The sequence below is a fragment of the Ursus americanus genome, chromosome 24 (assembly GCF_024610735.1).
Source record: "Ursus americanus isolate L20-20 chromosome 24, mUrsAme1.1.p, whole genome shotgun sequence".
Taxonomy (NCBI): domain Eukaryota; kingdom Metazoa; phylum Chordata; class Mammalia; order Carnivora; family Ursidae; genus Ursus; species Ursus americanus.
In genome coordinates, this window is record NC_142150.1 from 41,718,056 (window position 1) to 41,742,125 (window position 24,070).

At 56.9% G+C, this 24,070-nt stretch overlaps 1 protein-coding gene across 7 annotated transcripts in view; it reads right to left on the reverse strand.

The window, feature by feature from the left end:
* Nucleotides 1-802: 802 nt before the first annotated feature.
* The window catches only part of SPTBN2 (spectrin beta, non-erythrocytic 2), a 50,465-nt gene continuing 27,197 nt past the window's right edge, over nt 803-24,070 (reverse strand). For 4 of the 7 annotated variants that reach the window (XM_087855058.1, XM_087855056.1, XM_087855057.1 and 1 more), the window contains 30 exons: nt 22,380-22,492; nt 22,067-22,254; nt 20,730-20,847; nt 20,065-20,223; nt 19,440-19,742; nt 18,186-18,342; nt 17,125-17,995; nt 15,453-15,590; nt 14,328-15,084; nt 13,520-13,722; nt 13,050-13,140; nt 12,668-12,814; nt 10,257-10,520; nt 8,812-9,036; nt 8,406-8,495; nt 7,801-8,061; nt 7,585-7,715; nt 7,164-7,368; nt 6,274-6,648; nt 5,344-5,588; nt 5,109-5,247; nt 4,750-4,834; nt 4,274-4,470; nt 3,778-3,920; nt 3,617-3,692; nt 3,489-3,539; nt 3,039-3,259; nt 2,568-2,741; nt 1,981-2,023; nt 803-1,658 (listed from right to left, as the gene is read on the reverse strand). In XM_087855058.1, the coding sequence (XP_087711184.1) occupies nt 1,425-1,658; nt 1,981-2,023; nt 2,568-2,741; nt 3,039-3,259; nt 3,489-3,539; nt 3,617-3,692; nt 3,778-3,920; nt 4,274-4,470; nt 4,750-4,834; nt 5,109-5,247; nt 5,344-5,588; nt 6,274-6,648; nt 7,164-7,368; nt 7,585-7,715; nt 7,801-8,061; nt 8,406-8,495; nt 8,812-9,036; nt 10,257-10,520; nt 12,668-12,814; nt 13,050-13,140; nt 13,520-13,722; nt 14,328-15,084; nt 15,453-15,590; nt 17,125-17,995; nt 18,186-18,342; nt 19,440-19,742; nt 20,065-20,223; nt 20,730-20,847; nt 22,067-22,254; nt 22,380-22,492 (6,404 nt within the window). In that variant the 3' untranslated portion in view covers nt 803-1,424. The remainder of the gene's footprint in view (nt 1,659-1,980; nt 2,024-2,567; nt 2,742-3,038; nt 3,260-3,488; nt 3,540-3,616; nt 3,693-3,777; nt 3,921-4,273; nt 4,471-4,749; nt 4,835-5,108; nt 5,248-5,343; nt 5,589-6,273; nt 6,649-7,163; nt 7,369-7,584; nt 7,716-7,800; nt 8,062-8,405; nt 8,496-8,811; nt 9,037-10,256; nt 10,521-12,667; nt 12,815-13,049; nt 13,141-13,519; nt 13,723-14,327; nt 15,085-15,452; nt 15,591-17,124; nt 17,996-18,185; nt 18,343-19,439; nt 19,743-20,064; nt 20,224-20,729; nt 20,848-22,066; nt 22,255-22,379; nt 22,493-24,070) is intronic. The other 3 variants (XM_087855059.1, XM_087855060.1, XM_045775705.2) reach the window with 1 other exon arrangement.

Consider the following 24,070-nt stretch of genomic DNA (forward strand, 5'->3'; position numbering starts at 1 on the left):
AACTATACTGGAATTTAAAATTAAAATAAAATTTTAGATAGGGCTGCTCCTCTGGAAAGATCTTCTCTGAGCCCCCAAAAGAAATGGTTGTGTGTCTATGGGAAACAATGAAAGAACAAAGCTTTTCCTGTAGGAGACCACCAAAGTAATACTGGTGCCCTGAAACTTCCAACTGCCAAGCCACAGACAAGGGAGAAAGCTCCCTACTCCTTTTTTCTTGTACTTCGCCAGATGTAGCCTATATTCCGTGTTTGTGTGTTTACACACTTTGGATGTACCTCGTGGCCTCCCAGAGTGATGTCATCCTATTGGTCAGCGGATTGAAAACTTCCCACTTTTCTGACCCCTGTCTGAGCTCCCTTGGTCCTCTCTATCGGGGAGGAGACAGAAGATGGGGTTAGTAACCACCCCCACGCGCTCCACTCTCTACTGTCGGGCTGAGCAGTGGCTGAGACTTACTTGGGCAATTCAGTCTTTCATTTTTGAAAAGAGAGTCATGAGTGAAGAAAGTCGTGTGCCAGGGAAGGAGTTGTTCACTGCCTTTTAACATTAATAGTGTTTGTTAACATCACTCTGACCCACTGTGAACTTCTTTGGTCTAAAAAGAGGCTTGTCATTGCTCAGCCCAGCAAGCAGGAGGTCATTATCATGGGGAAATGAGACCAGGGTAGGGAGGCTCTCAAAATTATGTGGTTCTTTGAGGGCTGGGAGGCTGGGGGCAGCGTGGAAACCTGACATACAGGGAACCAGAGGCAAAGGCAGGGAGGCTTGTGGTCAGGAAATCAAAGACACCCAGAAGCAGTAAGAGAAGCTGAGCTGTTTAATCACCTCCTTGGCCAGACTCAAGGCTGTGGCTGCCCCGAACCACTCACACCTGGAAGCCACTGAGCGTCGCTGGAGATGGAGTGGCCGATCGAGTCAGAGGATGTTAGGATGGGAAAGGGGAGCTTCGTGTCTCTGACTCGGTCATCTGGCAATCTTGCCCCCAGGTCCTGCTTCAGCTCTGAGAGGTTCCTGGCTGGTCCCCAGGGGCAAGGAACTGAGGGGCATGTCCTAGCTGCGGTGGGAGAACGACCTGAGGCAGGGGCAGCCATTCCCACATGGCCTATGTGGAGGGAGCAGTGCTGTCCGCACCTGGGTCGGGGTTGGGGTGTAGGGCTGGGGGAGAGGGAAGAAGTCAGAAGGTGGGAGTGGAATTGGGGGTCGCCTGGGTCCCACCACCAGTCTGGAATTAAATAGCAGAAGAGGAGCGTTGACCTTGGGAACACTGACTTGTCCTCCGAGACAGTTCCTGGTGATGGGCTGACCTTGGCAACAGACCCTAGCAGCAGGCAGTTGTCCTGACAAGAGGGTGGTCCCTGTTGACAGTCCCTGGCAGTTTCCTGAATAGACGGAAGAAGCTGGCCTGGGAGTCTTGCCCCCCACTACTTGCTCTTCTTGAAGAAGCTGAAGCGTTTTTCTCTCTCTCGTTCTCTGCCATCCTTGCTGCGAAGTACGACAGGCCCCTCAGCCCCGACCGGTGACACGGGGGGCATGGTCATGGCCCGGGTCATGCCCCGGGCGGCACTGGGCACCGCTGGCTCTTCAGGCTCTCCAGAGGCAGAGGACGCGGTGGCAATGGCGGCATTCACCACCCGCAGCCATGAGCTCATCTCTGCCTGCAGGGGGCACAGAGAGACAGGTGGTCAGCCACAAGGCTGCTGTGAAGCTGGGGCCCGCAGACAGCTGGGACGCCTCCGAGGAGCAGGCAGAAAAGCGACCGGACTATTCCATCTCACTGGAGAAAAAGACTCCTTTAAGACGGGGAACCGGTTTTTGGGCGCCTCTCACCAACATCCAGGTGGCACAGGTGAGCTATCGATCAGGAGGAACGAGACACTTACTCAAGGAAAAAGAGGGAAGAGAGGGGAATCTGCAACTGGAATGTACTGAGAACGGCGCAGAGAGATGGGAGCGCGGGAGGAGCAGGGGCCAGCTCACCTCATCCTTAGCCTGGAATAAATATTCTTTTCCATCCTGTAAGCTGTTGGGAGAAAAAGAAACGTCAGGGCAGAGCTGAGAACGTGGAATGGCTACCTGAGAGCTGGGGAGAGCTCCGTTACCAGCCCGAGACCAGGCTGGGGAACATGAGGCTACAGCCCTTGGCGCCAGACCAGACACGTTCTGCACGTCCGTCAGATTCCCAGGACCGTGCAGAAGCAAACCCTTCCCGTTTGGCTGCTGAGGCTCCCGGTGAGCTCACCTGCACCCCAGGCCAGGCCTCCTGCTCTGGCTGCTTGCTGGCAGGCAGGGGCAGGCCCCGGGAGGCCCCCAGTGCTGGCGAGCGCCAGCACCCTGCCTTCAGATTTCCCATCCCGGATTGTTTTTTTGTTCGCCATCGTCGGCAGTCAGGCCTACATCTTGGGGCTCCTGCTCCCCTTAGTGTGGAATACAACCAGAACCCCCCCCTTTCCCTCATCTCCATCTCTGGCCTCGAACGCCAGGCCCTATAACTCTATTCCCTCTGCTCCTAGCTTGTGGCTCCCCCCCACCTCCCCTCCCATCCTGAGGGCACCTCCCACTCCTACCCCAGCTTGAAGACGTGTTTGCGCTTTCGGTAATCAAAGGCGACGCTGCCCTGGGCCCTGGCCAGGCTGACAGGCACTTCTCCGTGGTATGGCACTCCCGTGCTGGCTGCCTTTGCGTCCTTATAAAAGCCGAGGCTCCCACGCCGCAGGACGCAGTACACGTTTTGCCATGACCTGGGAGGGACCGTGGTGTAGGTGAGACGGGTGACCGGTCTCTGCGGGGCCTAGAACCCTGGGACTAGCTCAGGTGTCCAAGGACTGCCAGTGCCACTCCTGTCTTTGGGCTCCTTGTCTTTCCCCACTCCTGCCCCTCCCCTGAGGCCCTACTCTTCTCTGGGTCCTCCCCTGTCCCAGAGGACCCTCCTCCTACAGGGCCCCTCTTCCCCGTCCTTCCAGGAGGGCACTGCAGGAAAGCCTCTTCAGAAGGCGGGAGCGGCAGAGGCCACCATGCTGGCTGTGCAGGCCCGGTACCTGTTGGCAGCCTTCTTGCCAAAGGCCTCCATCTCCTGTTTGCGACACAGCATCCCCTCCATCTGCTCCTGGGCAGAGAGCTCAGGGCCTCGAGGGGGCAGAGTGGCAACCCGGGCTGACTCGGATGACCTGCTCTGGGGCATCACAGAAGGGGCTGGGCCCCGCGTCCGGGGCTGCTTCTCTCCCCGTGGCCCATTGGCTTCATCCCCAGTGCCGGACCCCTGTGGGGAAAATGGAAAACAATGTCAGCGTCAAAGGAGAAAATGGGAAATACCTCGCCTGAATGTCATGAAGCTTGAAGTCCAAGAGCTGGTCTTCCCGGCCCCTGTGTCCTTTGTCCTTTGGGCCCCCACCCCCTCCTATGCCCAGCATCACCACCACCTGGCTCGCACCCCTCTGCACCCCTTCATCTCTCGGTTATTAACACCCACACCTGTGGGAGCAACTCACAGGTCCTTCTGGGAAGCTGCCCTGCTCAAGTCTCTGTTGTTCCAACAGGGGCTACAAGGACAAGAAGCTGTAAGAAGATGTGCAAGGCGGGGGGGGATGATGGGGGCGCACAGGGCAGCGGGGGTCACCTGCGGGGACTCTGCGTCTGTGCAGACTCCATTAACGCTGGCCTGCTGTGTGGGTGCCGGTAGCCGGGGGTGGGTTCTGGAACAGCGGAAGTCAACAGAACAGTAAGCCCTCGGGTTGCTCAGACTCAGCCTCCTCTTTGCCCAAGTGTCCCAGCTCTCACCCGTCCCAGGCGGCGTCGGGAGCCATCCGGCCGTCCACCAGGTCTCCTTCAGGCCGAATGGCTGTGGGCTCTGGAGCAGGTGGCTGTTTCCTCCGTTCCTCCTCCTCCCTCTTTCTTTTCCGCTCCTTCTCCTGCTCCTCCAGCTGTCAAAACATTCTGGGATCAGAGCATAGAAGGTCTCATTTAAGAGGACCAGGGCACAGGGGAAAGCTGGCATGCCTCAGCTCTAGCCTGATGAAACAGAAAGGATGAAAAATGTAATTCCAAGAGAAGGTGGGGATTAGAAGCCACGGAGGAGATGGTGTCTCTTAGCGTCACCCGGTGGGGGGGTGGGACACTGATGGCTCCTAAAGCTGGGGTGACAACCAGCATTCTTGGCTCACATCTGGGAGAGGCTGGCGCAGTGGGAAGAGAAGACACGTCTTCTTCAAGCAGGAGAACACAGGCCTGGGGCAGTGGGAGAGGGTGGGCATTCCTGGGGTCCCCCAGCCCTCACCGCGGTGAGCTTCTCCAGCGCGCTGAAACGCTCCTCCCAGGCCACCGCTGACTTCTGGAAGGCCTCATGCCGCTTGATGAGGCTTTCAACTTCGTCGACTGTGCAACCCAGCTCAGCACTTCGCACCAATGGCTCTTGGCTACACAGCCAGGCCTCTGCCATACCCGCGTCTCTCCCAAATACGAGCACCTCCAGAACTGCAGGGGTTGGGAGGGGGTCACAGGGAGATGGCAGGTTAGAGCACCGGCAGGGCACTGTAGCCACAGCCCTTCGAGAACAGGGACACGGAGGAAGCTAGTGTCCCAGGGCAGGAGCACAGGGCAGAGCCAGGCAGTGCCAACGGTGGGCACCTTGAGTTCCAGGCCCAGGCCTCTTGGTCTCACATACGCTGGAAACTACAGGGTACGAGACCCCCAGCCCGTTCTCCTGAGGCCTGGGGTCCACAGCCAAGCTCCCTGGCCCCCATCGCAGCTCACCAAGCTGGAGCCAGTCCATCTTCTCCTGCCACTTGTCTGCTGTCTCCTGGCGCCGTGCCTGCAGCTGAGACAGCTTCTCTGAGATCTGGGGGGGCAGAGACGTGAGTTAGCCCCCAGTGGGACCTTTCCAGGGTCCCTGGATGACTCACATAGGGAACTAGTGATTTCTGATGTCAGGATGCAGGCAGTTCTGGGAGAAAGTTGGAATGGGGAAGTCCCTGAACAGTACTGAGGGGAGGGAGAGAGATTTCTATGAAGGAAGAATGAAATGAAGGAGGGAGACTCAGAGGAGAAATGAGCATTCAGCCCCCCCCCCCCCACCGTGAGGACGGCCATGGCGGCGCCCACCCCTCCCCCACCTCCTCAGCTGCACAGTGGCTCCTGGCAAGCAGCTCCTGCCCCGTGTCCACGCATGAGGAGAAGCGGTCGGCCCGGGCCTCGATTTCTGCCTTGATGCCCTGGTGGTTCTTGATGACCAGGTCTGCAGAGGACACATCCCTGGGGGCACAGAGACCACATTACCGCTGTGCCCATGACCCTATCCCGGCCACCAGTCCACAACCCTTGGAGGCCGCGGGGCCCCGGGGGCCTCACCGGGGCCGCTCCTGGGCATCCATCTGCAGGTTCACCCCATCCATCCACAGCATCAGCTCCCGGACGGCCTTGAAGAAGCGGAACTTGTCCGTAGTGTCCAGCAACAGCTGGCGGCGGGCAGCAGAGCTTCCCTGAAGCTGAGTCCAGGCCTCGGCCACAGCCTGCATGTGGCGGCCGATCTCCTCAGCCTTGTCTCCGGCATAGGCCTTCTGGAGCCGGTGGCCATCGTCCTGCACCTGCTGGACCTGCGGGGCCCCAGCTCAGAGTGAGGTAGAGCTGGGGAGGACTCCGAGGAGCTGGGGTCTCCCAAGTCCTGGCCTCTGTCCTCCGCCTCCTGTCCATTTTACCAGCCCGAGAAGCAGGAGGCAGAGTGGGGGTGGCCGGCAGGGGGTGGGGGTTGCTGGGAAAAATGAAGGCTGGTGCCCAGCGTAAGCCTTGTCACACCCTGCCCTGCTGGTCTCAACACAGGGCCTGGGGAGTGTGGGGGAGCAAGCCTTTAACAGGACCACTGGCCGGTTGAGCTTATAGGGGCCTGGCCAGGACACGCGGGACCTCAAAGATTGCTAGAATGAGATCGTCAGCCAAGAAGGGACGTGGGAAGTGGCTGGGTTGATTGCAGGAAGAAGCTCTGCTTATTTGGAGGTCCAGAGCTCGAAGCTGGGTGGGACCAACAGTTGGATTCCAGTACAATATGAAGAATCCAGCCATTGGGACCATCCGAAAAGGTCATGGGCCCTCAAGAAGGCTTGTTTGTGGACGCCATGGCTAGATATCCCCTGAGCAGAGAGGTTTTCCTGGAACCGTTCTAACCTTGTCCCTAAGTGTCCCTCTAGAGGATACCATCCTCCTCACATTTCTGTGACCCCCCCCAACTGTTTCCCACCAAGTCTCCCCGGAGCCAGCCCCCAACTCGCCACGCCGGGGGCGGACCTGGGCGCTGAGGGCCTGGATGTCGTGCTCGAAGGCGCAGTGCCGACGCTGCAGGGCCTCGGCCCCGTTGAGATCGCGGCCGGTCCCGTCGGGAAGCTGCTGCTGCTTGTGCTGCACCCGCGCCAGGGCCTGGCGGGCACCGTGCAGGAAGCGCTGCAGCTCGTGGGCCGCAGCCAGCACCTGACCCCGCGTGTCCAGCAGCTCGAGCAGGTCAGCCCAGGCCTCGTTGAGACTGTCTTTCCACTCGGCCACGGTGGCCCGGGCGGCATGGCCCCCGGCGATGAGCCCGTTGGCCAGTGTGTTGGCACCGTCCACACGCTCCTGCCCGATGGTACTCGTGTCCCGGGAAAACTCTCGGAATTTGTCCCGGAGCATCTGGAGGGGACACGGACAGTGCCGTCACGCTGGTGGATGCAGTCCCCGCCTAACGGGTGAGTCTCCTCACCCCAAACCGAAAACCCATTCCTCTCCCCACGTGACACGGGCCAAAACAGGTTTCTTCCGTAGGGTGACTGGTTTCCATTTATCCCAGATGTGACTGATGCCCCCGGCCCTCAGCAAAAGCATTGGGGGTGCTTGGAACCTTTGGCCTTCAGACAAGGATGCCCTAACTATGGTCCATATATCTGCCCTCATAAGGGTCCAAGCCCCCAAACTGCAGAGGAACCTCAAGTCTCCCATGCTATTGAGTTCTGTTGGGAAAGAATGATTGGAAATTTCCTTTTTGCCCACATCTACATGCAGCCCCATGACCTCCATTCTGCACAGTTCTTCAAATACCCAAGAACAGCTGCTCAGCCTGTTGTCGTGCGCCCTGCCCCTGGACCCTCCCGGTGGGTTCTCTACTCCTCCCACGGCTGCTCTGCGGCTGGCGTCCACCCTGCACTCACAGTCACGTGCTCGTAGTCCTGGCCCAGCTCGTGGGAGGCTGCCACCACCTCGCGCTCCTGGATCCACTGCTCCAGGTCATCCAGCTCGCGGCGGAGCTGGCAAAGCCGCAGGTGCTCCTGCAGGCGCTCCCGCCGCTCTCCGGCCAGCTCCTTGAGGCTGGCATACAGCTTGTCCACCTGGGCTTGGCGGATCGATATCCGCGTGCTGTGGGAGCGGGGCAGGCACCGCGGGACTCAGGGCGCTGGGCTCTGATCCCTAGCCTGTCCCATAGAGTCCTGAGCCCTCTGGCCCCCCCAGCTACCTGCCAGGTCTCTGCTCGTCCAGCTCTCTAGACAGTTCTGTACGCGTGTAGTACCGAAGGCTCTGCACTCCCCGCACCACCCGGGAACCGGCTCCCGTCCCCGCAGGGGCTGTGCTCACCTCTCTGGGTGGTCGTGGTCAATCATGTCCTGGCTGCTGGCTGCCAGCTGGTGGACGGTCTGAGCGTAGTCGGCCAGGGCTTGCTCCAGCCCCTGATGCTTCTTCACCTCCGCCTGGGCGCTGAGCTCGTCCTGGGGATGACAGCGGGCATCAGGGAGGAGGGTCTGCGGGGAGAGAGCAGCAGTCCCGCAGCCTGAGCTCTGCCCTGCCTCTCACCTTGGCTTTCTCCTGGCCCATCATGTGCAACTCCTGCTCACCCATCCAGGCCTCCGCCTCGGCGGCATCACGGTAGAACTGCTGCGCGCGCAGGGCCGCCTCCAGCCGCTTTCCTCGCAGCTCCAGCTCACGGCTCAGGCGTTTCCACATTTCCTGCAGCTCGGCCAGCTCGGGGCCTGCCGCCACCGCGCCCAGAGCACGCTGCCGCTCTGTGAGGTCCGCGATCCGGGGCTCATGGCCCTGTATCTCCTTCTGCAGGGTCTGTCCACGGTGGCAGAAGAGGACACTTTGACGGGGACCCCTCATCCTCCCGTCCCCCTTACACCTGCTCCACGTCCTCACTCCCAGTGCTCTTTCTCCCTGAGTCCTCCTCACTTGCCCCCTTCTCTGGTCTCAGGTTGTGTTGGTAGCACCCCTTCAATCCACCGGATCTGCTACGGAGGGAACCACCCTCCTGCAGTGAGGGAAGGCCCACCCCTGAAGTGTAGGATTACACACAGCCTCAAGGGGAGCCAGAGAAACCCCAAGGTTTTTAAAGAAAAGACAAACTTCTGAGTCTGGGAGGCTCTTGGGACCTTTTCTTTTGCCCGTAGGCTTGGCCTCACCTGGTTTTTCTTCATGAGAAGCTGGACACTGGGCAGGTCCTTGCCATGTTCCATGGAGCTAGCCATGGGCAGCCGCTCTGTCACCCACAACTGCATGAGAAAGAGGGGGTCAGTGGAGGTCCAGAGGGCAAAGCAAGAGTAGGGGTTGGACAGTGGGGAGACCTGGGGGAAGGTTTTCTAGGGCTCCTGGTAAGTGTGTGCTGGGAACAGTCATCTCTAAGTCTGGGGTAAAGAGACCTAGAAGACAACCCCAAGAGTCCCTGGAGGGTCTGTGTTCAATGCCAGAGGGAAGAGAAAACAGCACTGCTGGCATCTCCCCAGCATCCAGGAAGAGACTAGAAAGCGAATGGCAGGGAGCAATTTGCCATGATGACAACTCTATCCCATCCCAGACTCAGTGACTCACAATCTCGTCCTCCACGTCCCGGTGGAACTGGTGCTGCTCGCGAGAGGCTTGCAGGCGCCGGCAGCGCTCCTTCATGGGCTGGCACAGGGCCCGGAACTTCTCCTCCACGGCCCTCGAGGTCCTCTCCACCTCCCCTGCGCCCTGGTCCTCCTGGGCCAGTGCCGTCGCCTGGGCCTGGATGGCTTCCACCTCCTTCTCTCGCACAGCCATCTCCCGTTCCAGCATCTGCAACCCGGGGAGGAGGGGAGGGTGTCAGCGCACGTCTGCCTCCAGACTCAGAGGAGATGCCAGTCTCTGTGTCGCCAATCGAGATTTCTTACCACCGGGGTTCACCCTAGGGAGAGCGTCTCCTCATGGCCTAGCTTGGTGGATCTCAAGCTTTAATATATAAGAGTCCTGGGGGCGGGGCTGTGAGGACTGGGCCCGTTATCAGCTTACTGCCTGTCAGGCCCAAATTCACCTCGGTTCCAGGTACATCTTACCCAGTTTTGAGACGTTGCAACTGAACCCTGTCAACATTTCTCATCGCCCGGTGGTGCAAAGCTCGGCCTTGTGAGGGGGCGCTAGAGGGACGCCACGAGGCGCAGGAGGGGAAGGTGCTATTACGGTTCCAGTGTGCCTTTCTTTCTGCTCCTGAGACACCACTGCCCGTGGTGTGCAGGAAATCCAGGGCTCTCGCCCTCCAGCAAGTTCTGCTGGCATCCCAGTGGCAACTTCCTGCTGGCCAGTCTTGGCCTGCCAGCTTTAGACCTGCTTGGTCCCTTGATACCCCGGCAAAGTTCTACGACATCCCTCGGGCCTCGGCCCTCTCCACTGAGGTCTGAAACTCAGCTTTGGGGTGGTGGCGGCGGGGGGAGGGCATCTTGTTCCTCCTTGGGTACCCCTTCTCAGCCCTGGAAGTACTAGCTGCTCCCCACCTCTGCTATTCTGTACTCTCTACAGCAGGGATCAGCAAATCCGGCCCCCTGCCTGTTTTTGTAAACAAAGTTTTATTGGCACACAGCCACACCCATTACACATATAATTTTACATATTGCCTATGGTGGCTTTTGCCCTACAAGAACACAGTTCTTGTGACAGAGATCATATGACCTACAAAGGCCAAAATGTTACTGTCTGGCCTTTTTTAGAAAAATGTTTTCTGATTCCTGCTTTTGATTTCTCTTTACCCTTTTTGGTAGTTAAACACCTTTTACTAATTGATACTTCTTTTTAACCAAGTTTCCTTGTTCAAGTTAGAGTATGGGTTCTGTCTCCTGACTTTACTCTGACGGATACACGCTTCTAGAGATTCTCATACGGTGGCCCATGGACCTCACTTTGAGAACTACCAGGAAAGATGTTGCCTGTGCGGCCTGAGAAAGGCCGCCTAAGTCTCAAGAGCTACAGACTCCCTCCTCCTTTCTGCTGCGGTCCACCATCCCCATCACAGGCCTGCAGAGCACCTGCTGCTTCTTGAGCAGAATGTTGACGCTGGTGAGGTCCTTGCCATAGTCGTCGGAGTGCAGCTGGGCCTGCAGGCTCTCCAGCCAGCTCTCCAGCGCAGAGCAGCTCTGGGCAAACAGCTCGGCTCGGTTGGCATCGAAGAGGCTGCGGGCCTTGGCCTGGGTGGTGCTCTCCAGCCTGTCCCAGCGCTTGTGCAGGTCCTCCAGCTTCTCGGACACCAAAGCTTTCAGCTCCGGCTTCTCGAGGGTCAGCTCCCGCCCTTCCTAGCGTGTGGGACACAGAAGGGGTCAGTGTCAGAATTAGATACCACTGAACTTCATGGGTCAGTAGCAGACCAGGGAGCTAAAGGGCGGTAGGAAACTGAGGTGTAGGCGATAATTCCAAGTTCTTGGGTATTCTCCACAACACACTCGTCTCAAAGGTTTCAAACCCCTACTAAACCGCAACCCATGCCCCCCCATCCCCCCCCCGCCACTACTGACCATGCCCCACTTGTTCAAGGTCCGGCTCAAACCTCATTTCAATGAAGAAACCACAGAGACCTTTCCTATGTTGAGCTCCCTCGTGCTTATGGCTTCTGGGGTTGGGCACACACGGTCTTGTGGATTTGCCATCCTCTCCTGTTTCTCAGCGGGTCAGCCCTCACCTGAGTTATGTACACACGACCCCTCCCAGCCTCTCTGCTTGAGGACTCTGGTGGCTGGGGAGGTGAGGGAAGCATGGGCTCTTGACCTGTATGCGAGGCAGACCAGAAGTGCCCGGGAATTACTGCCCTAGCAAGCAGCCCTCCCCCAGTGACAGACCGGGAGCTGGCGGAGAAGTACTCAGCGTCCTTGTGCCTTGGCCTTGGCTGGGGTAACGGTGACGCACGTTCTACGCTGTCTCCCCGGGTGCCTCGTTTGGACTGAGTGCCAGTTGCCCACCGGGGTGACTGTCACGGCAGGGGACCCGTTACCGAATGCCTTCCCTTTTCCAGCCCAGCTCCCCACTCCCCTACTGATGTTTTCTGTGCTCATCTCTCATATCAGTGGGCCGCACTAGAAACCTGTTTCAGGGTCTGCTTCCAGGAGACCACAAACCACGGTGCTGCCTTGAGGCCATTTTATGCACGGCTGCCAGGATGAAGAGCCAGAGTCTAGCGCTGCTTCGGTAACTTCAGGAATCTTCAGCACAAGCCACATGTCGACAAGTGATCAAGGCTTTTCATGACCTGGCCGACCAGGCTTTTCCCAGCTTTTCTTCCATGGGGCCCCATTCCACATTCTGTGTTCCTGCCAGACTGACTTACCCCCTTGTTCCCACACAGGCACCCCACTTCCACGCCTTGGGTTTCCTGTTTGCACTGTTTTCTCTACCTAAAAACATCCTTTCTCCAGTATCTCTGCTTGTCCAAATTCTACTCATCCTTCGGGGACTGCCCTGGAGGCTCCTGCCTCTAGGATTCCTGTACCTCCTCTCTCCTTGTAAACAAATTTTTATTGGCACGTAGCTTTACGGGCACACAGAGAGGGCCCAGGCTTTATCAGGCCCTCTCTTACTGTGTTTGCCATATTTAACGGAGGTGTTTGTGGCTCTGTCTCATAACCTGGCTGTCGTGTCATTTCTCAAGGGTGGAGCCTGCAGTGGAATTGCCTTCATTCTCCCTCTCGGTGCCCAATACGATGCTTTGCATATAGTAGCACCAAGTAAATATTTGCTGAACAAATGGAAACACTAGATATACACTGGTCTCCTCTCCCCAACCATCATGCCCTTGAGGGAAGGAAAGTGTCTTTTTATATACCTTGCAGGGCGCTCAGCACACATAATGTCACCTGGGAAAACTTGCTGAGTTGAAATAGTTTGGTCTATGCTCAGCTCGAGAGGAAGTGGTGGGTTTGGAGACCAAGTACCAGGAACAATAAGACTCAAAAGCAAAAGCAAGGGCTGGCAAACTGTGCTCTGTGGGCCAAATACGGCCCCCACCTGTTTTTATAAATAAAGTTTTATTGGAACACGGCTACACTCAGTCATCATGTATTCTCTATGGCTGCTCTTGGGGAGAGTTGAGTAGTCACAGCAGAAACTCTGTGGCCCGCAAAGCCGAAAATATTTACCATCTGGCCCTTGGCAGAAGTCTGCTGACCCCTTGCTGAAGAGCGACAATACATTCTGCTCCCGACCCAGGGGTAGTTACTGAGTCGACCCAAAGCGGCAGTTTGGCTCCCTACGAATTTGTGCTTTCCCAAAGTTCTGGAGTCGCTGTCTCACAGACCTCAGACTTTTGTTCCCCAGACCATAGGTTTCCATCTTGGAGGTTTGGCACCAGAGACTCCATGACCTCTAACCCCGGAAGAACCACAGCCTGAAGCCAGGATCCTGTCCGAAGGCGGCCCGGCTCTCTTCTTGCTGCTGCTGTCACACCACTCACCTTGTCGACCTTGTCCAGCCAGTCTTTGTTGGCAGCCAGCTCGGCCATGAACGCCTGGTGCTTCTGCCACTTGGTGTGCAGGTTGCGGGCCTCGTCATAGGACACGTCCTGGGCTGTCAGCATCTTCTCGTCAATCCACAGCTTCAGCTGGACCGAGCACAGAGCAGGGGTGAGGGAGGGCAGAGCATATTTTAGAAGCAGTGAGGCACAGGGGGTGGAGGTGAGCTGGGAGAAGTGGTGTGTGTGAGGAGAAGCTGTGCATGGGTCCGCTTATGCAAGGGATCCCGCGATGGACGTATTCTAGGCTCAGAAAGCTGGGGCATGTTAGCAAAGGGATGGCTGGGGAATGTCGGAGGGGACATAGGGGAACAGAGAGCCTCACCTCGTGACAGTCTTGTAGGAAGTGCTGCTGCTCTCGGTTGTCCCGAAGACGGCCCAAAAGCTGCTGCACCACTTCCTGATTCTTCTTGTGTCTGTAATGACAGTCCCTCGTGAGGCCCTCGAACTTGCCGTCAAAGGGTTATGACCCTCTACCTAACCTAGAAGCTTCCGGTCCTCTTGCTACGGGGCAATGCCTTCCGGGAGCGCTGCAAGACAAGCCGGGATTACTGATGTCCGGCCTCCAGCTAGGCCAGTGGGCTTCATCTCCCCTGGTGTGGGGGAGCAGAGCTTCCCAGCTCGTGGCTTAGTCCCTCTCTGACCACTAAGTTCTTCCTCCTCTACTTTTCGTCAGCCCCCCCCCCCCCATCTGTCTGCCTGTCTGCATTCTCCAGCTTCATCAGCAAAACAGGCCAGGCTGTTCTCGCTCACTTCCCCCCCGGGGCTCCCATTTACCCACCGTCTTCATCCTACCTCCTCTCGATGGAGTCGGCCTTCTCCTGGATCTTCTCCGCATGGATGTTGCCTGCAGACACCAGCTGGCGCCCAGCCTCCAGCAGCCCGCGTATCCGCTCTCCGTTGGCATCCATGGTGCTCATGAAATCTTCCAGGTTTTTTATGGCAGCATCAGCAGCTTGGAGCGTCCCTGGCATCTCCGTGTGGGACAACACGTACTCCTGTATGGGAGGAGACGTACGCAGCTCACTTCTCAAAGGCACTTGTCGACCTTTTGGAAGGGACCTACCGAAAGGATGCGTCAGACGTGGAGGCCAACTGGGGAGGGGAGGGTGGATGGTCTGGCTCTAAAGACGGTGCGGGGGGTTCCTGATTAGGCCACAGGCTCGCAGAGTGACAAGGGAGCTAGGCAGGGGGCCCTTAACAGCCCAAATCCTGCTCCAAATTATTTCTGGCCACCGATTTGATTTCACAGTTACACAAGTCAGGTTTTCTATTTCTTCTTAAGTCAGCTTTGGTAAGTTATAGTTACATTTTTTTTTTTGTTAAATCTTTTTTTTTTTTTTAAGGTAAGCTGTACGCCCAATGTGGGCCTTGAACTCATGACCCTAAGATCAAGAGTCACACACTCTACTGACTGAGCCAGCCAGGCACCTACATTTTTTTTTTTTTTACTCCTATATTTTTCTCGCATATTTTGTCTATCTTGGTTCCTCAATTACTCCACCCGCTGCCATTTCCTCCTCATCTACCTCTCTTGTCCACATTTCCCTATCCCCGGTCCCCTCATCTTCCTGGGTGGGACTGTGTGTCCCTAGGCTCTCACCTGGCTGCTGAGCACACCCTCGGCCTGGCGAGCATCCCTCAGGAAGCCTTGGAAGCCATGGGCCTGGGCTAGGCGGCCTTGCCGGCTCTCCCACATGCGGCCCAGCTCCTCCCAGCCGGTGCCCAGGGCTTCCAGTCGCTGCCGTAGGAAGAGGCACTGCGGATCAGCCTGGTCCCGGGTCACCTCCTCACCCAGCGCCCGGAGCCGGCTGTATTCGCCGCGGGCCCGCTCCACCTCTCCCCGCAGGGCTGCATGTTGAGCCAGGAGGGCCTCTGCCTCAGGCAGGGTGGCTGGCCCTTCTTCAGAGGCCACTGAGGTCTGCGTGCGACCTAGCCACGCCTGGAAGTCATCTAAGCTGCGCAGGAAGTCCTGCAGCCGCCGCGCCTCACCCAGTGACTCTTCTCGGCGTCGCATGGTGGCCCTCAGGTCTTCCCAGCCAGCTTGGACTTCTCCAAGCCGGGCATTGATGGCAGGGGCTTGGGCGGGGTGGCCAGCGGCCAGGGCATTTGCCTCTCGAGTCAGTTCGCCCACCCGGGCGGCGATGGCCTCCAGGTCCCGCTCGGTGCCGGCCAGCTTCCGCTGCAGTGCCAGCACCCCGGCCAGGTCATTGCCCAGACCCTGGGTGGACTCGATGACCTTGGTCTTTTCTCTCATCCAGGCCTGGGTCTCTGTGCACTCTAAGTGGTAGTTCTGAATGCTCAGGGCTGACGTCAGAGCTGCCTTCTTGCCGTCGGCCAGGGTCCGAAACTGCTGCCACCTGAGAGCGGAGGGAGGGTCTGCTGTCTGGAGCTGCTCCGCTTCCCTGGGCTGTCCGGGTATATCTGGAAGCTTCTTCCCTGCCTCCCTCTCCTTTGGGATATTCCACCACCTGCTTCTGCTGTGTTAAAGAGGCTGCTCCTGGCTCATCCTCCCTTGACTTCTTGATTGCTCCCTGTCCAGGCGCAAGCCTTTTTGGACTACCTTCACCCCTTTCATTTCTTTCCTCATTTCCCACCTCTGCCCCACAACATATTCCAGATGGCCTTCCTTCCTCCTTTTTAGCCTCTGTACCATGCCCTATAGGACCCCCTTCTGGCGGCCATCCCCATCTGCTGCACCCTTCTTGGTTCCCCTCCCCAAGCCCACCTGTGGTTGAGCTGCTTCTGGGTATCGACAATGCTGTCCCTGCTCGGGGGTTTGGCCTTCAGCAACTGCTCTGCAATGTCATTCACGGCAGTAATCCGGGCTGCGAGGGCGTTCATCTCAGGCTCCAGGGTCTCAAACCTGAGCAGGTGGAAGAGGGTGGAAGAGGTGGCCCCAGTCATGGAAGCGGTGATGCACCAGCCCACCTCCCCTAAATGCCCAGGAAAATGCCTCTCTGTCAACGTGCCGCTGATTTACAGGAGCCGCGGCAAATCTTAACCTGTGAGGTCTGCAGTATCTGTGCGTCGAGTGGGGAGCCCCAAGTCTACTGGCCCAGACCAGGAGAAAAACAATCATCTCTAGAGTGACTCAATAAGATGGTGGAAGTTAATCATCAGGAACAGTTGCAAAAGCAAACGGACACCTGGCCCAGCACCTCGTTCTTCATGAGAACCTCCCTATTCCTCCTGGGACTGACCCCTTAGCCGCCTACGTGGGTCCCATCCTACGACCGGGTGTTAAAAAACGAATTGATAACCAAAAATATTTGTTTGAGTGATAAGGATGTGAAGCATAACTTCTGTGATATTCTCACAGTCTGCAAACGGTTTCTGTAAAGGGCCGGATAGCAAATATTTCAGGCTGTGTGGGCCATAAGGTCTCTGTCATGAGTATTTAGCTCTGCTGTTGCAGTGCAAAAACAGCTAGGGATGGAATGGAAGTGAATGAGCCTGGCTCCATTCCAATAAAGCTTTATTTAAAAAAAAAAATAGGCAGCAGGCTGGATTTGGCCCCAGAATTATAGTATGCTGATCCCTATTGTAGGATATCTTGAAAACTTAAAAAAAAAAAATCTTTAAATACATTTCTAAAACCACCAGGAAATTTGACTATAGAATGAGTAATAGATGATATCAAGGAACTGCTCATTTTGTTCTATGTGGTAATGGTATGGTGGTTCTGTAAGAAAAATGTCCTTTCTAAATGATTTTAAGATGCATTATTCCGTAAATAAAGCCACTCGATGCGGTTAATCAGCATACCTGTCTAAAGGTTTGTAACATCAAAGCCTCAGCTATTTGAAGTCCACCCATATAATTAAAAAATAATTTACTATATTCGAGAATACTTCTTCCTATTTCTTAGAGGACACATCGTGGGGAACACAGAAGTGAAATGATAATCTGGGGATTTGCTAATTTTTAAAATGAAAAAAAAATCAAATATAACAAGATCCTGATAATTACTGAATTCGGGTGATGGGGATATAAGAGTTTGTGGTATGTTTTCTCCTTTTGAGGATGTTTGACATTTTTCATGGAAACAAAACCCAGACAACCATTAAGACTCGAAGAGTTGGGGGCACCTGGGTGGCTCAGTCGGTTAAGCGTCTGCCTCTGGCTCAGGTCATGATCCCAGAATCCTGGAATCAAGCCCCGCATCAGGCTCCCTGCTCAGTGGGGAGCCTGCTTCTCCTTCTGCCTTTGCAGCTTCCCCTGCTTGTGCTCTCCCTCTCTCCCCTCTCTCTCAAATAAATAAATAAGTAAATAAAATCTTAAAAAAAAAAAAAGACTCAAAGGCTCATAGCAAGAGCAGGCGGTTAGCGGGGGGCCCACCGCCCACACAGGCCGTCCCATTCACCAGCCCTCCTGCAGGGCGTCCGCAGGGGTCCTACCTTTGCTGCACGACCTCCAGGTCCTCCAGGCGCTCAGGCAGGGCCAGCCCATTGAGCCACTGCTCCTTCTCCTCCACCCACAGGCCGCAGGCCCCGGCCTCGCTGAGCATGGTGTAGAGCGCCAGGGCCGCTTCCAGGGCCCGCGCGCGTTCGCCTGCCCGGGCCTGCAGCTGCTCGTAGTGCCGCTCCAGGCTAGGCACCCTGCCCTGCACCTCTGGTGTGTGGCTCAGCGCAGGGGGCAGGGCAGCGGCCTGTTCCCTCAGGGCATCCAGGGCTGGCCGGTGGCTCCGGATCTCCTCCTCCAGGGCCCGATGCTGTCGGGCCAGGGCCTGCGTGGAGAACTCGTCGTGCCCCAGTTCGGGGCTGGACACCAGGCGCAGCGCATCCACCAGCCAGGCCTCCATGTCGTTTGCGTCGGCCTGGAACTGGTAGAGGCTGGCGGCCTGGGCGAGCCGCTGGGCACGTTCCTCTGCCAGGGCCTCCAGCCGCTCCCACTGGGCCTGCAGCTCGGCGGTGCGGGCGGCGGCCTGGCCGGCCCCGGGGTGGCCCTCGGCGACTAACTGCTGGCCCTGTTCCAGCGTCAGCTTCAAGGGCCCCAGCCGGCCACTCATCTCGCCCCGCAGGGCCGTGTGTTTGTTGAGCAGGCGAAGGACGCCAGTCAGGTCCCGGCCAGTTTCTGCTGAGGCCAGTAGGTGCTGCTGCTCCCGAACCCAGGCCTCGGCCTCACCCACCTCCCAGAGGAAACGCCAGAGGCGCCGGGACTCCTCTAGCCGGGCCCTCCGGGCAGCAGCTAACTTGCACAGCGCCTCGTAGCTCCGCTCCAGGGAGGCCACCCGCTCCGACACCAGCTGGGGGTCGCATGGTTTGTACTCTGAAAGGTCGGGGCAGAGGGTTGAGAGCTGTAGCCCAGCCACCCCGCTGCCCCCTACCAATCCCTGGTTCTGAATCTCCACCCCCTCCCTAGCTCCGTAACTGCCCATCAGCCCCTCATCCTTCCCGTCCTGGTTTTCCCAGTCTGGCTGTTCTCCTTCCGCCCTGCTCAGCTCTTTCCCAGGGTTCACCTTTGCCTGGGTCGCAGAAGCGCAGCGCCGAGGCGCTCACGGCCCGCACCCTTTCCGCCTGCACGGCGATGTCTGCTTCCACCAGCTCGTGCAGCTGCAGCAGGTCCTCCACTCCAGCCAGATGCTTGCCCAGGTCAGGAGACTGCAGTCGGCCCTGCTGGGACAGGCGGCGTGCCCGTGCCCATTCGGGGGCCCCCAGGTCCCCCCACCCCCCTGCCAGGCCTCTTTCAGGCCCACCGCACGCGGGGGCCAACTTCGCTCCCTTTCCCTGGATCCGCTGCACCTCGCAGCCTCCTTGGGTGGCTTCAGGGCTCACGCCCCGATGAGCACAGCCGCTCCTGTCTGTCGGCCCCCACTCACACACGCAGTGATACCCCAGTTCTGTGCCAGCACCCCGGCCATCTTGTACTCAACCCCCCTCCTGTGGAATGACTGACTTTCTTACAAATCTTGCTCCCAAAATCTCCGTTCCACTCACCTTCTCAGCCCCAGCATTATCGCCACTCTCCTGCGGTCACAGCTCAGCCCCCAGCACCCCAGCAACTCCAGGGTCTCTCCAGGCCCACCCTCACCCCCATCCCTTGCCTAGATGACTGCACAGCCTCTAACTGGCGCGTCGGCCCCCACTTGGGCTGTTCGTGGCCTTCCTTCACATTGTGGTCAAAGTGACCTTTGAAAACATGAAGGCAGAATCATCTCTCTCCTTTCCAAAACCTTCTGCTCACTCTCAGTCCTCCACGTTACTCTGAACAAGACCCAAACCCCTGAGCAGGCCTGGCAGGCCCTGGGGGAGGTGGCTGCTCCCACCCTTACCTCATCCAGGGCCCCTCCTGTGCTTGCAGTGCCCTGGCCCTCCTTCCTATGCTGAACACAGCACGCCTGTGCACGCCCAGGGCGGTCCCTTCTGCCTGCAACATTCCCCGCTCAGATCTCCCCGGGCCGGTTCCTCGTGTTAGTCTGTGTTTCCTCAGAGGCCTTCCTGGACCACTTCACCACTTGGCCCTGCTCAGTTTCCTTAAAGGCTCTATGTCCGCCTGCTATTTTGTGTCATGATAGGCCCATGGGTTTCCTCATCGGCCTCCTCCCACTAGAACGTGAGCCCAGCGAGGGCAGAGCCCTGTTTGCTCTGTGTACCGGCACCGGGGTCAGGGCCCCGCATGGAGACTTACTCCACCACTAAGATGTGCCAAGGGCTCGGACCCCCAGTCGCACGGCTACAGCCCCGCGCCCCTCGCCCCCTCGTCCCGCCGTTACCTTCATCTCTTCCATCCAGTCCATGAGGTAGAGCAGGTCCTGGAACACCTTCTGCAGCTCCAGGTTGAGCAGGAGCCGCTCCCGCCGCGCGGCCACCATCTGCCGCAGGAAGTCCCAGAGGCGTGCCACGTTGTGCTGCCGCGCGGCGATGCGCTTGATGTCATGGTAGCGCTCGGCGGCCAGCTCGGCGGCCACAGCATCCACAGCCTGCACCCGGCCGCTGTAGGCTACGATGTCCGTCTCGATGGCCTCGTGCTTCCGCACTGCCGCCTCGACGGCCGCCAGCTCCAGCCCAAAGTTGTCCTGGGGCAGAGGGCAGGCGAGGGGAAGTGGGGGAGCTCGGGCACCCCGTCTCTGCCCGCTCGCCCCTTCTGCTCTCCAGGGCGCTTCCGCCGCACGATGTCAACTCCACAAGGTGACTGTTTGCTCTCTATCCTGTCCCATCCTGTCTCCCTTTCTCCTGTTCAAGCCTCTGGCCCCTGGTTCTGGAGACTCTCGGTCTTCTCTGTGTGATGGATTCCTTGTTCCTTTAGCTCTCCACGTAACAGGCCTCCTCACCCACCACTCTCTCTCCCATTTCTCCTGCCCAGCCTGCACAGGCCAAGAGCCCCCCCCCCCGCTCTACCTGGGACACAAGGCGCTGGTTCTCGCTGAGCCAGGTCTCCCGCATGGCGGCTTTGCGGTCGAAGCGGGCGGCCAGCTGCTCCAGCTTCTCCTGGCGGATCAGCTCGGTGCGCAGGGCCAGCTCGCGCTCGTGCTCCGCTTTCTCCAGCCGCTCCCAAGCCTGCGAGGTGGGGGACAGGATTGGTGCTGAAGGACCAGGGCTCAGGAAGTGAGGGCGGGGAGGGGTCATTGGGACTGGGGGGCACGTGACGAGTCCCAGGGAAATTCGGTCTAGTGGGTCTGCGGGATATGGTCAGTTAGACACTTATGCATGGAAGCATGAGAAACGGACAGCATGAGTGCCGTGGAGCACGTCTGCTGACAGATGAGGACTGGAGGGGGAAGGGAACAATGAAAACCACTGGATTTGTTTGTGGTGGCAGGACTGTGGGTGAACCCTATTACTTATATCCATCTTACAATGTTGTCTGTGAAAAAATAAAACAAAAGTAGAGAGAGTGAATTGGGGGCATGCCAAGCAAGATAAAAGGACTGGGGTCTGATTTTATGATGTGCACTTGTATGGAGAGACAGAGGGAGGAGGAAGGGGAACAAGCGTTCCAGTCAGGGCAGTGGGGGCTGGTGTCGAGGACGGGACATCTGTGGGGCGGGGAGAAGGCTGTGCACCTTGTTGATGTCAGAGATGAGCCGGCCCTCGCGCGGCGTGTAGACCTTCTGATTGTTGGCCCGCAGCTTGCTCTGGATGGTGAAAAGCAGAACTTCCAAGTTCCCCTTCTCGGTGAACCTGAGGCAGGAGGATGGGTTGGGGTCAGAGTCAAAGGCCACACAGGCCCCGGGACTCTACGTTTCAAAACGAGGTGTCCTGTGGTGCTTTTCTTCTCATCAAAGCATACATGGTCTCAGTGCAAAAGCCAGAAAATATGGGCAAAGCAAAAAGAACGTAATTTTACACAGATGGGATTATATCAGAACCACGGCTGACGTTTGCTGAGGACTCACCCACCACGAGCCAGGCCCTGCTCACGTCTGGTTCTCACTGTTACCGCGTTCTCTTATCACCTTCATTTTCCAGATGCGAGAACAGAGGCACGGAGAGGCTGAATAAGCTGCCCAACGCTCACGACTGCTCGACCGCAGAGCCAGGATTTGAACTCAGGTACTTTGAATCTGAACACTTAGCCATTTGCTCCCTGCCGTCTACAAATCAGCAGCTCTGTAAACTGCTTCTTCGTTTCCGTTTCATGAATGTCTTTTCATGTCAGTAAGTGCATTTCTTCAACGTTATTTTCAGCGGCTCTCCCGTGACTTATTACTCTTTCACAAAGGTCAGGTGAGTGAACATCCTGGAAGCTCTATCTTTGTTCGGTGCCCAGAAGAGGGCTTTCTGGGACAAAGGGCACACCTCAAATCATTCTTGGAATGTGTAGGAACAGATGTTTTCTGGATTAGTATTAGTTTTGGAGCTGAAGCATATTAACTCCAAAGGAGCTCAATAATAGGCAGACAGAAGTTGTAGCATGTACTGCACAGAGCTGCCTACTGGCGATCCCACACTTGAAAAAAGTCCATTTCTAAGACAGGTAAACAGTCCGAACCTTTGCAGTGTGCACGGCACCAGCCACACTCCCGTGTGGCTGGTGATGACCTGCCCGTCAGATCCAATCTCCCCCATCCCTAAGCTGGGATTGGGTTCTGGGACACCTGGCCAGTAATCTTATCTGAGTGGATTGCGTGGACTCTACCTACCATAGTAAGCACTTCTGCAGCATAACCTTTTTTTTTTTTTTTTTTTAATGGTATCATTATTTTAAAAATTTATCTTGGAACTGCTTCTGGCACTTTGAACTGGGGGAAATGAGCTTTCACTGCATTTCTGTCTTCACTGCCAAATTACCCTCCTGCCAAATTTCCCTCCCAAAAGGCCACCCTAATTTAGGTTGCTTCTGCCATCAGCATGGCTCAGGGTCGGCATGCTGCAGCGGGGGCGGCCCAGGGGCACCTACTTGGGTGGCTTCTCCACGGTGCGGTAGGAATTGAAGGACTGTAGCTGGTTCTGGACCCCACTCAGGGAGTTGGCCAGCTGCCGGTCATTGAGGGTCACAATTGTTTGCTCAATCCACTGCAGCAGCTCTGAGGCCAGGGACTCATACTTTTCCACTAGGCGCTCGGCCTCCATGGCATGGTCCAGCACCTGCGAGACAGCAACAAGGGGGTCCAGCCCACGGGGTCTCTAGCCCGGCCCTGCAGCTCCCCTGTCTCTGCTTTCGGGGAGGGAGACCCCTAGGCCGGACCTCTGTTCTGACGCCCCATGGGTACCTTGCCAATTCTTTTGCCTTCCACGGCCAGGGCCTTCATCTTGGAGAAGTAGTGATAGTAAGTAGCCACGTAAGTGATGATTGATTTCTCGTCTGGTTGGTCCACATTCACATCTGAGAGAAAGGACCACTCAGCTCAGGCATTGATGTTTAGAGATTAGAAACCTGCCTCCCAGAAGAACACCTACAACTTGGATCGCTGACCCCAATCCCAAGGCCCCGCACCTCAGCCCTCAGAGACTGACATCCTTCCAGTTCCTCTTAGGGCAAAATGACAAATCAATCATTTGGACTAAGAGGACATGAAAAAGCGAAGTTTTTTCCCCCCTTCTACAAACAAGCAGAGGACAAAATGCAGAAGCCCGGGGAGGCTTTTACCCAGTGTTTCCAATGGAGACCAAAATTAGCTGTTGAGGGCAGGAAAGGCAAGAAAAGAAACAGTATTTCCATTTGGGGATGAATCTTGTACTTAGGGGCTGGAAAGATGTCTAAGAAAACAGTGGATTCGGGATCAGCAAGATGGAAGATACAAACTAAGCTTCCGGAAGCTGGGCTGTTCAGAGGGATGGGCCCAGCGAGCATCCAGCAGTTCTCAGGGCCATCTCGGGGCCCGGTCATGGCTTCTGACCTCGATCCCAAAGTTCAGCTGTGAGTCCAAGGAGGTGAGTGTCCTTCAGACAAATCAGCTTCTACCACAAAGGGCCAAGGCTGGGACTTGAAATGCCTGGGTTCTACGCCCACATTCGGTAGATTCTATCCTACCTATAGGGAGGACTATAGGGCTGGAAGCCCTTGTGACCCCCTCTGAAGGCCCACAGGCAAGAAGGACCCACTGAAATCAGGTTATAAAGTTACAGGAGACTTCGCGTTACTTAAACATTCTTTATCGTAACTGTGTCTCTCAAATGCCAGGAACCTATGTTTGCCCGACTTCCCCCACTAGTTAGCTGATATGTGTCACTCTGGCCTGAGACGGGGCTATGGTGGGATGGAAAACCGGGAGAAAATAACTGAGACCCAAGTCTGCCCAGCGAGCTTAGGAAGGAGCGTTTCCAGCAGGGAAGCCGCGTGGCCTTCCTCTGCCTCCTTTTTCTGGCGGCACCAAGACTGCTCTCCCTGAGACATGGCTGAGGAAACAGGTCTGGAGTTTGGATCTCTGCTCCACCCACTGTATGACCTCGGGAAAGTCACTTAATCCTGTGGGAAGGTCCCCATCTTCTCTTCCATAAACTGAGGACAATCATGGTCCCGATTTCCAGGGGGTGTTGTCAGGATTGAGTTAATCAAAGCATGTCGAGTGCAGTGCCAGGTCCAAAATAAGAGCCCAGGGGCCGCTGCCAGTCTCATCAGCATTAAGATCAGAACCACAGGAGCCAGTCAGCAGGTCCCACTGACCGTAAGGCCAGAGCTGGGTAAGATCTCAGGGTCTTGCAGCTTAATTTAGAACTATAGAATTTTAGAGTAAGAATGGCCCTTAGAGACCACAGAGAACAATCTTCTCATTTTAGAGACGAGGAAAAGGAGCCACAGAAAGGCTAAGCGACCGGCTCTAAGTCACAGAGCTGCTCCTTGGTGGGGCTGGCAGAGAACCACATTCCAGGGCTCTTTCTGCCACAGGGCTGCCCCTCTTCCTACAGCTTTTTTTTGGGGGGGGGATATAATTTTAATAAAATTCACCCTTTTACAGGAGAC